Source organism: Brachyistius frenatus, unplaced genomic scaffold, assembly GCF_029030835.1.
Source record: "Brachyistius frenatus isolate BFR_SWC_R1_liver_20210118 unplaced genomic scaffold, ASM2903083v1 Contig_34, whole genome shotgun sequence".
Classification (NCBI taxonomy): Eukaryota; Metazoa; Chordata; class Actinopteri; family Embiotocidae; genus Brachyistius; species Brachyistius frenatus.
The window spans coordinates 420,425-431,589 of NW_027210633.1; the positions used below are offsets into that span (position 1 = coordinate 420,425).

At 40.5% G+C, this 11,165-nt stretch overlaps 2 protein-coding genes across 4 annotated transcripts; both read right to left on the reverse strand.

Moving 5' to 3' along the window:
• Positions 1-1,571: 1,571 nt before the first annotated feature.
• On the reverse strand, positions 1,572-5,802 carry gja2 (gap junction protein, alpha 2). 2 transcript variants are annotated; one of them, XM_069700517.1, is made up of 2 exons: positions 5,722-5,802; positions 1,572-3,444 (listed from the first exon to the last, which is right to left on the reverse strand). In XM_069700517.1, the coding sequence occupies exon 2, from the start codon at positions 3,391-3,393 to the stop codon at positions 2,338-2,340; it is 1,056 nt and encodes a 351-aa protein (XP_069556618.1). In that variant the 5' UTR covers positions 3,394-3,444; positions 5,722-5,802; the 3' UTR covers positions 1,572-2,337. The 2 variants fall into 2 exon arrangements, with proteins under 2 accessions (XP_069556618.1, XP_069556619.1); XM_069700518.1 differs by lacking the exon at positions 5,722-5,802 and adding an exon at positions 5,135-5,174.
• A 1,745-nt stretch (positions 5,803-7,547) lies between these two features.
• Positions 7,548-11,165, reverse strand: gjb1a (gap junction protein beta 1a). Of its 2 annotated transcripts, none has more exons than XM_069700519.1 (2): positions 11,016-11,165; positions 7,548-8,614 (listed from the first exon to the last, which is right to left on the reverse strand). In XM_069700519.1, exon 2 carries the CDS (start codon positions 8,598-8,600, stop codon positions 7,884-7,886), a length of 717 nt encoding a protein of 238 aa, XP_069556620.1. In that variant the 5' UTR covers positions 8,601-8,614; positions 11,016-11,165; the 3' UTR covers positions 7,548-7,883. The 2 variants fall into 2 exon arrangements, with proteins under 2 accessions (XP_069556620.1, XP_069556621.1); XM_069700520.1 differs by lacking the exon at positions 11,016-11,165 and adding an exon at positions 10,416-10,514.

The window sequence follows — 11,165 nt, forward strand, 5'->3', positions numbered from 1 at the left end:
AATGAGTAGTAGAACATGAAGACAGAGATCAATGAATTATGCTGGAAGTCTGTACTAAAGACAAAATTGTACTTATTAGAAAGAGAAGCACAAATCAGTCTCGTTCATTAGTAGGCTACGATTTTACCTGGAAAACAAGCTTCATAATGGACACTTTAAAATTCACTGCAACACAGCAGTTACAAAAATAACCTCTATGAAATGACAAAAACATGGGATCACAGTAATTCATCACTAATGTCCTCTCTCTGACTTGGCCTATAGCTTAACTCTGTCTGTCCGATTTATGAGGTGCAGTGGGACCCACTGACGAATGGCCTCTGCGTGTCACTCATACTATTCTGGCTCGGAGATTTGGTTGCATATGGTTGGAACCCAGAGTTCACAACCCTAAACCCCCATCACCTGTTCGGTTTTCACCCCGTCAAGATTAATCAAGATGATGCACTGCACTGATGTCCAATCATTTTTTGGGGTGTTTGTGTGACATAATTTCCCAAATATTAGTGCTGCTTCATGATTTGATAAACTTCAAGCCACCTTTTTATTATTGAGGAAAAATTGCTGACAACAGCTTATTAATGAGAGTGTTTACATGCACACTAGTACCTTGGTTATGACTGGATTTGAATTGTTTGCTCATGTAAACATCTTATTTTACTTTCAGATGTCCTGTTTTTGAGAGGCCTGGATGTGCTACCAGGAGTGCTCCAATGGAAACCGGGACTGTGTGACATGTAAACACTTGATCCAGGTTTCTGAACTCTGCTGCTGGACAACATCGTGGCTGAGATGGTGAGAAGTTACACACAACTGTACACAGATTATCCAAAACCTGCATAATGTAATGATCTATGCAGGTAAAGAACCAGGTTTCATGTTCCACATGCTGAATATGATCCAAACTAGTAGACACTGTGTTACTGATGCAGAAGAAACTTTTGGTCCCCTACCCCCATTTTTCCTACAATGCTCCTCCAAGTGTGTATGAGTGCTATTTATAGGCTGCAGAGAGGAAGCCTTTGAAGCACAGCTCTCACCAGCGTTTCATGGCATGTGTTTTGGAAATGGGACCATCCACACCATCCATACTCAATCTCTGTGTGTGTCTGCTGCAGCTGGTGGAAGCCGAGCAGCTAACATGGCAGATTCTGGGTTAAAATAGCAGGTCTGCACTCAGACACTGGCAGATCATATTGAAGCCATATTGAAGCCACCTGAAACCTAAGTATTATACACATAGTTTGTCTTCTAAGAGACTTATGTGAATATCTACTTGCTTTAGTTTGGCTCTGGAGCTGGGATATTTGCTGGGATGAATCACTTTTTAAAGGCTGCAGTTTTTATTTAAATCACACGATCATCTCTTTGCCCTGAGCAGTGGATAAATAGCAAATTAGCTGCATGGGAGTGTGGAGCGCTCCATTTGGGAGCAGAATAAATACCTCCAGAGTATCTGTGACATCTACATCGCAGGTGGGAAAGAGATGGGAATTATTTGTAGCCTCTCAAGGATCACAGGATATCTGATATTTGAAGCGATCAACACAGGAAACACTCCTTTGCTGCACATCAGTTTAATCAAAGTACCCAGTCACAAATAAGTAAGTATGAGAACTGGATGTTTTTGTCTGTGATATTTGTTGGATATTTAAATTAATGTTGACATTTATTGCCAATATTTGATAGATGAAAGCAACAAACAGTAATATGGCAATAAAACAGGTAAGATTTTGCTTTCTGAAACACATTGGTCAAACAAAAAATTTTTTTCAAGTAAACACTTGTAAACAACCGACAAACAAACAAAACTACAGTATTCTGGTTACAAATTACAATGGATATGGACAACAAGACAACACAATCACATGTGTATGTGGCCACATGAGTTTTTGCACATGTGAAATTCATGTGGTTTTTATGAGGGAAAAATTCACTGTCACATGCAAACTCATCGCGAGAGCAGATTCAATTTCATAACCCTGGCCTCTAAATAATACTTGATCTTTCAGGTTCACTTGTGATTATAAAAAGGAGGTTGATATGATTAAGTAATGGCCCAGTTTCTAGGTAGATTCTGCTGACGCCCATTGGTTATGAACTCTCACAATAAAAAGTCCTGTGAGCTGGTGAGTTCTTATAAAAGTCTATTCAGCACTTATTCTGCCTTCACAAATGTGTCCCTGTGTTCTCTCAAATCTTCACTCAAATCTACAGTCTGATTTTTGTTTGCTCAGTAGGTTTTTTTTGTCCCTAATGTCTCCCATACCCAAAACTCTTCATGCATAGCGGCCTCTCCTGTTGATCCAGAGTCTTGGGTTAAAACACAGCTGGTTCCTAGATCTTCAGGTCATCCAGCCTGCTCTTGGTGTTGCTGTGCTTGCTTGACTGACTGTTTCTGCGCTGATTTTCAACGGGCATCTCAAAGGCCGAACTGGACGTTTTCCTCTCCTTATAATCATCGCCCTCTGCTTTACCTTTCCTCTCCACGGCCATATTGTCTCTGTTCTGCTTGTAAGCCGCCTTGCTGTTGTAGGGGCTGTAAGCAGAGCTGGGCTCTGCCATGCTGTACTTTGAGTCCGTCGGGAAAGGTTCAGGCACTGCAGGATGGCCAGCGCAGTAGCTGTAGCTCGGGACAAAGGGCATGACCGCTTCAGGTAGGGCCTTGGTAGCCTCAGTCATTGCCTTTGATCGCCGGTAGCGAAGACCCTTGTGGCATTTTGTGAAACCCAGATGGTACATTTCCACCAGGTTGAGCAGAAGGGAGACAGAGGCCACGGCCAGCATGAAAATGATGAAGATTGTCTTCTCAGTGGGTCGGGAGATGTAACAGTTCACCACGTTTGGGCAAGGCCAGCGGTTGCAGGTGTACATCGGCTTGAGCTCAAAGCCATAAAGGAAGTACTGAGCTACAATAAATGCTACTTCAAACAGGGTCTTAAAAATAATGTTGAGGATGTAGGTTCGCAGCAGGGCTCCATGCAAACACACGTGGCCCTGGTTGTCTTTAACTGGGGCCTTCTTGGCCTTGTTGCTATGGTGGTTTTCATTCTGCAAGGCAAGGTCCTTCTCTTTCTGCTTCTCCTCCATGCGGACCAGATGAAGGATGTGGCCCAGGTAAATGAGAGTGGGCGTGGAGACGAAGATGATCTGCATCACCCAGAAACGGATGTGCGAGATGGGGAAGGTCTTGTCATAGCAGACGTTCTGACAACCGGGTTGTTTGGTGTCACAGGTAAAGCCGGACTGCTCATCGCCCCACACCTTCTCGGCGGCGGTTCCCAGCACCAGGATGCGGAAGATGAACAGCACAGTGAGCCAGACTTTGCCCACAACAGTGGAGTGTTCCTGGGCACTCTCCAGCAGCTTCCCCAACAAGTTCCAGTCTCCCATGCTGGCTCACGAATATACCCTCAGCTTTATCGGCAAAACCAGGAGAAAAGCCTGCAAGGAGAGGGGACATGTATTTTTAGTTGAATGAAATATACAACTAATGTGGCAGACTCTGGTCTAGTCATGTCTTTGTATATTTTCTAATTCGCTGAACACTCCAAAAATCACTACATAATAACATATAAGAAGTTTAACCTGCAGGGAATTATTTAGGACCTTTTAAGTAGATATACCTGTCAGCCTGGTTTGAATGTAAATATTCACTATTCTTTAAGCTGTGCTTTTGGAGTCAATTCCCCAAAGAAATGTCTGTCCTTCAGCCCCTAAATGCAGCTTGCAACACTATGTTGGCCTGCTAATCTCAAATGTTGCCTGTAGTTTGTGGTGTACTCTGGGTTTTCTGACCTTTTTCAATTGACTTAAAGGCCCCATATTGTATACATTCAACTTTTCTTTGCAATTTACATAGTAACGAGGGTATGGGTGCTGGGTAAACACTGTGAAAATGTCAAAACTATTAATAAGCTCATTAATGCACACAGCGCTAATCCAGTATATGTGCCCTCTCAGCGTGTCGTTTGTACTTCCGTAACTTTATGAAATCATATCGTGACGGAAGTACATAACTAAGCCCCACCCCCCTTACACCTACACTGCTATGGAAGAAACCGCCGAGTCCTCGCATCACCTTAGCAACCGGACCAAGCAACCAGACCTAACATCCGGACCCAGCAAGCTGCAAGAACGACCAAAATGTCAGGGAAATTCTGCTCCGTTGTTGGATGTACAGAAGATAAATTGCCACAGCACAGCCTGCCAAAGGACAGTAATTTAAAAGACCAGAAGCTTAAGTTTATTTTTTCAGAAATACCGCAGTCATTTAGTCCAAACGTGACAGCCTGCTTGGCTCATTTCAGCGCTGGCTGCTTCCTCCTCAATCTGCCTCAATATAATCTCAGTTTTGTGAAGAAGTTACAGATCACGTTGCTTGGACCAATTAAAAATCAGCAACCCATAAATGAACTACGAATATGTAATATATATTATACTGTGTGTAGCATGGAGAAATTTTATTGACTGAAAATTTGATGAGAGAAGTATTTTTTAGGGTACATCACAGCAGTCCGTCCCCTTCAAACATGTCGGCATCCAAACTGACCTCCCCAAGTCTGGCTATAGTTGGCACACAGCTTTCCATCGGGACACTGAGACAACATGTCATAAGTCAGGGTGAGTAATAATGCCATTGTGAATAAGTAATTGACACACAAATACACCTCTGTAATTAATAGTGACACTTGTGTTTCGGCTAGCAAGCACAAAGTTCAGGATGTCATGTCACTTAATCTCCCAACATGGTTACTAAGAGTTTTATACAAAGGCAGTGAACAGATTCTTTGGTTCTAATTGAGCTTAAATGAATTAAATGATATCTGTTTGAATGATTAGGCTAGACTTTTTATGCCCTATAACTGTGCCACAAACTTAAATGTAGGAACTATGACATAAATTCAGTCAAGTGCAATAATTCATCGAAATCTTCTTCATAATAAAGTGAAACTCTTCACGTATTATAGTCACATTCAATCCAATAAACAGGTCAAGTCAGTTGTGTCATGACCTCAGGACATTCCTTGCATGCACATCATTATAATACAGTATTTATTTTTACTGCTGGAAGTTTTTAAGCACCCCTCAACCAAAGGCTACTGTACTTCTGACAACCCAATCGGAAACTTACCAATAGAAACATTGATCCATCATGAATCCACCGTTTGTATTCTTAAAGGTTGTGTCCTATCCAGTGTGTGCTGATAAAGACACAGGACACAGCTGACTGTGTGTGAGAGAAAGCCTGGAGCAGGGTCTGCGAGACTCCCGGCCTCAGCATGGGTCTTGTGACACAGTACCCAACATTACCACCCAACTCCAGAATTAGGTTTCTCGTTTACATTTCAGGGCCTATTTGTTACAGCATAGAAAGAAAAACAAATTACAAGTAGTTGTACTTGTCCTTTCAGTAACGGGGTGATCAGTGATCGGAAGTAGACTAACTGGGAATCTGAGCACCTGTTTGAAACATGTATACAGACTGTAAACCAGGACTGAAAGAAACACTTTTCATACAGTTGTAATCGTTAAAAAATGATCTTAAAATTGACCTCATTCATATCGTTACATTCAGTGAAGCAATACAATAAGTACTGTAAGATAACTATGTAATAACAAGTTGGAACTGTTAGTATTTCTAACTATAGTATGAATTTAACATTTTTAAGTAAGACATCGTAGATCTTTCTCTTTGTATTTTCATTAAGAAAGACCTACCTGATAATGATCATCTCCTTCAGAGTCTCTCGGTGACAGGCCTTGTTCCCTGAGCCACTGAAAAAACTGCAGCTCCAAGATAAACTTCTCTCTCAGATAGTTTGAGACTATGATCCTGCCTGGTGCCCTCCCTCCCTCTCTGACCTTATCAATGGCCAGTGTTCAACAAGCCACCGCAGCCAAGCCCCTGTCTTGTCTCTCAGTGTGAGCGCAGATGAAAACATTCCCATCTGGGGAAAAATCTAAAACCCCTCTCCCAAGAGGTGTTTCTGTTCGACTGAGTGGCAGCTGAGGAGTCCAGTGAGGATGCAGGTTAAGCTTACATGTCAGTGTGCTCTAAATATAATTCACTGCTAAGGGAGTGGCTTTGTTGTCACTTTTATGGTGATCTGACCCTTGACTGTGTGGAGGAGCTTCAGACACCGAAGAGCTGGTCCTCGGTGCTCCAGTGAGGGATACTGCTCAGTGAGTAACACACAGGCCATATGTATGGTGGTATTATAGCTATACAAAACCAAATCACATTTTGGCTTTCATCTGAAATTCCTCTGTTTGTTGTGGCAAATCCAAGTTTCTTGTAGCTCTGGTGCAAATCACAGAACAGTGACTATATTTACTGACCTGTACACGCGTGGAATTTTGTGGTTTCCAATTACAGTAGCTTTATACCTGAACACCCGTAAATTCATTTGACAGCTTTTAATGAAAAAGCCAAGCAGTGTTATGGCTGACCTCATTATTACGGCCTAGCTATTGATAATTTGCTACAAGGGTGTTTAGACCAACCTCCAAAATCAACCTTTCAATGTTTGAGAGGGGCTAAAATGCACCACAAATTATCTGGACTTTGGAAACACACTCACCATTAATACCAATCATAAAGTGGAATGAGAGGTAGCATGAATTTGTTGTTGGTACACTGCTCATCAGTCTTTTCTCTACTGATGGTGAATGTTCCATAAAAAGAGAAGCGCCCTCAGTGCTCAGCCATGGCAGGTCCAGCTGTCCTCTGGGTCAGTTATTGTCACCCTTACACTGACCCCTTTACGTGACGATGCTATTGATAACCCTAAAACTCTGCACTCTGGCCTTTACAAGACAAACTTAATTGGCCTGAGACGTTTCGTCACAAGTGGCGACACGGGCTCTCACGTCTGAAGATGGTGACGAAATGACTGATGAATTTTCCTGTTGTTTTTCTCTCAGTCTCATTGACGGCAGCTGAGAAGAATCACAAAGTGGCACCGTGGGGACTGCGGTTTAATGACTGCAGCTCTGCTCTAATTTATCACATAGAATTCAGAAAATCATGCTAAAAGACACTAAAACAGTTTCAAACTAATGTGCTCTAATAAATTTCACTACAGTCAACCGGATATATGAGGCTGTAAATATTTCACAAGTTACTTTAGCATTAATTAAAAATAACACAATTAAACAAACTCTGGTTGATTTTATTCTGTTGTGCACAGACAATATATCCAGCTTTAAAATAAATACATTTAAACCACATGTTTAGCAATCAGTAGTAAACTTCAGAAAAAAAGTTTGTTCAAGTCGCTCTTTTGTTTATGTCTCAGTATATTTACTTATCTAAGTAAAAATGTGTAAATTAAAGTTACATATAACATTTATGAAATGTAATAAGTTTACAATATGTTAGTAAAACATCTCGCAAATAACAGCTGATGAAAAGGAATAAATCCTCCAGTCCATTAGATTCATAGACATTTAAACAGAAGCATCATGTTTGTGATTATATTTGAAGTAAAATATAAAATATTAATTTTAATTCCCTCAACCCACCCCCACCCCTCCACCCCCGCCCCAAAAAAACCCAATTACAACATTGTCACACTTTTCTTGTATAATATAAAATAGCATGTGTCCTAATTTAATACTGTCATTTTAGGATAAAAAATGTATAAGGCTACAATTTGCTCAACACTGATATTTTTTCATAAAAAGTTACTTGTGATGTTTAGTTGGTCAAATACCAAGCTATTATATCATGTAAGTGCAAAGTGCTGCTTTGTACAGTGTTTTGGTTCTATAAGTAGATACTGACTCCTGGACTGCTGCATTAATCTCTGAACACTGGAATGGGATGCTTCTTGTCACCTATATGTCCCTTTGTATGAACCCTGTGTGTGTTGTTAGTACTAGCAAAGCTTTTGTTGGATCCAGGCTACCATGCTTGAGTCTCCAGCATTGTGCAAATGCTTACTGCAGGCCTTCCCTACCAAGAAGACCACCTCTGCGATGTTGAGCAGAATACAAACCCCTGACGCAGTCAGCATGAACACGGTGAAGACAGTTTTCTCTGTGGGCCTAGACACAAAGCAGTCCACCGTGTTGGGACAGGGGTACGAGTCACACTTCACCAGCCGGATCATTTTGTAACCAGGGTAGATCATATAAAACACATACATGAAGGTGACCTCTAAGATAATGCGGAACAACAGGCTTATGACGTACGTCCACCACAGGGCCCCTGTGATTTTCATCTTCTGCGTCTTTATCTGCTCTAGGTCTTTGGGATTGGTCCTGCCTGACAGTTTGTAGAGCCTTTTGTCAACATGGCGTCGGTGGGCCACGTGCATTGCCACCAGCAGGGCGGGAGTGGAGACCAGGATGAGCTGCAGCGCCCAGAGGCGGATGTGGGAGATGGGGAAGAAGTGGTCGTAGCAGACGCTGTTGCAGCCCGGCTGCTGGGTGTTGCAGGTGAAGCCAGACTTCTCGTCGCCCCACACGCTCTCGGCTGCAACCACCAGGACCAGGATGCGGAAAATGAAGAGGACAGAGAGCCAGATGCGACCGATGCCGGTGGAGTGTCGGTTCACACCGCTGATGACAGCATAAAACGATGCCCAGTTCATCTTTGGTTCCGGGTCTGAAGCGAACAACACATACAAAAGGGGCAACAACCGTGAGGACACTGCTGGATATGATTTTCTGTCTTTAGAGTTTAAGTTTTTTTTCAACACATTAAAAACATAACAAACCTCCAATAAATCATCGAATAACAGGCGACACAATAAACACAAAATAAACATAAAACATAATTTTTTTTTCAGAATATAACATTACCAAATACAAGCAAAAGTTATAAAAAAAATATTTACTTTTAAATGTGTAAAAAAAAATTGACCAAATTAAAATAATCATCATCATCACGATCATCTTCATCTTCAAAGTGCTTCACACAAAAACAAACCATTAAATTCAATAAGCTGTAACATCCAGTGACAAAATAATCGTATAAAGTAAATGACCTTGTGCGATAACCATTTAAAAAGTAAAATAGTGACAGTATAGAATAACATATAATCCCAGAAGTAGCGATAAAACGGGGTAAAAATAGATCACTAAAATGAACTAAAATCAGGAAAGGCTCTCCAATAGAAATATGTTGACGAGCTATCACAGACTCTGCTGACATGATTTCCTCAGGCAGCTCGCTCAATAATTTAGAGGCTCAGAAAACTTCTTAAGATTAGACAGCTAGAAGTGGCATTCAAGCACTACTTTATTCACTTCCAAAAAAGAAATACAGAAGAGCAATCGGTCATTAAATGCACTAAAGTACCTGGTTCACCTTTACTTATTTTTTACAATCACCAAAACTAAGACTGAGTGTGCCCTTGAAGGTACATAAATACATATCATTTATTCTTCGTTACACTCGGTACTCATTCATAGGTACCAGCAGAGCTCACTCTTGCTCGTTTAGCCAAAACCCATCTTAAAGCTCCTGAAAAGACTGACGCGCTCAGAACAAATCACTAGCAAATATTTTTTGATATGACGGACACAATGATTACTTTGACTGTATGACTGTGATTATTTTACAAGAGAAGAAAAAAGTTATTTAACATGAATTATTAGGTTATCTCCATGTATCTCTATAATGACATTGTGCTATAATTTGCATTATATTATATAATTGTGCTTTCAGTCCTTTTATGCTCAAACCAGCATCCTTAGTTACAGCAGATTTAATTGAACAGTTTAAAAAAAAATTAAAGCTGAAATGACGATTAGACGATTAATCAGTTAGGTAACAGAAATAAATTATTTTTGAATTACAAATGCTAAACTTTTTCTAGTTCCAGCTTCTATTTAATGTTTGGATTTGCTACTTTTCTTTGTCTTCTGTGACATAAAACTGAATATATTTGGGTTTTGAACTGTCAGTCAGACCAAGTACGCAAGACATCATCGTTTATAAAGAATTTATGATGGCTATTTTTGAATATTTTATGACACTATAGTGTCATGAAATACACATAGGATAATAATCTGAAGATTAATTAAAAATGATAATAATAAATGAATATATAAATAGTAGTTGCACCTGCAATCCTGAAAAAGGATTATATTCAAATATTTAGAAGCAAACTTAAATGCACAACTTCAGTCTAAATTAGTACTTAAATATTAAATCACATAATACTGTACCTGTGTCAATGGGACAGTTTAGTCGAGAAATTATCACAAAATGACCTTAAGTTAGAGCACTTTGTGCAATCACGCGTTTTAGTTTTTCATCTTAAATGAATAAACCCCCAAATTTCTGAGTCCAGAATTGATTTCAAGCTTTAAAAGTGATGTGTGTTTTATCTCCTGTGATAGCTCTGTGACCTCCCAACATGTTTAAATTCTTGGTCAAGTACAAATGTCAGAGATGTTACCGGGCTCAGCTGGAGGTGTAAGAGGCATAGGAGGCAGCGTGAAGGACGATGTTGGCCCGCTGGTTTGGCATGGATGTGAGTCCAGAGAAGAAGGAAGCCTCTCTGCCCCCCTCTGCTGCTGGCAGGCCACTTAAGAGTGCAATACTGAGGTCTGGCACCATGTGCCATGTGACATGCTTTCACCAGTTGCCATGGTGGAGCATGCAAAGTGGGCACCCATGCCCAACGTAACGTCTGCAACACTTTTTGGCAAGAAAATATTTTTGGGCTCCAAAATTGTCTTGATGATCAATAAAGAAAGACTCATGTGGTCCTTAACTTACAAGAATTCAAGCAATGTGATTGGTCAGTCTTTATTTAGTAACCAGGTGTATGGCTGCATATAAAAATAAGTAACACCGACTGCATATAAATTAGTTGAATTGATTATCCATGACATTTCTTCCTGCCTATTATCCAGACTCCCCTTCAAGCAAAGCAACAGTAAAGCACAGATTAACCGTAGCACAGAAAAAAAACTTGCTGAACACACTGAAAACAAACTATCCAACCTTTCTGCTACATGATCTGTAAACAAAGTGAGAAATAACAGCAACTCACCTTCAGCTGCAGCTTTGAATACAGTACATCCAGAAACATTTACGTCGACATTGGCAGATTTTTTTTTTTTTTCAGTTTATGACTGTGAACAAGAGTATCAGAGCACCATGACTTTGCATTGCTAATGATTTCTCTCACACTAGCCACTGC

Excerpts from the sequence above, each read along its gene's own strand:
- gja2 (XM_069700517.1), bottom strand. The coding sequence starts at position 3,393 with ATGGGAGACTGGAACTTGTTGGGGAAGCTGCTGGAGAGTGCCCAGGAA.
- gjb1a (XM_069700520.1), bottom strand. The coding sequence starts at position 10,443 with ATGCCTCTTACACCTCCAGCTGAGCCCG. Across the intron at positions 8,615-10,415 it reads TACACCTCCAGCTGAGCCCG|ACCCGGAACCAAAGATGAAC; the intron begins GTAACATCTCTG and ends TGTTCGCTTCAG.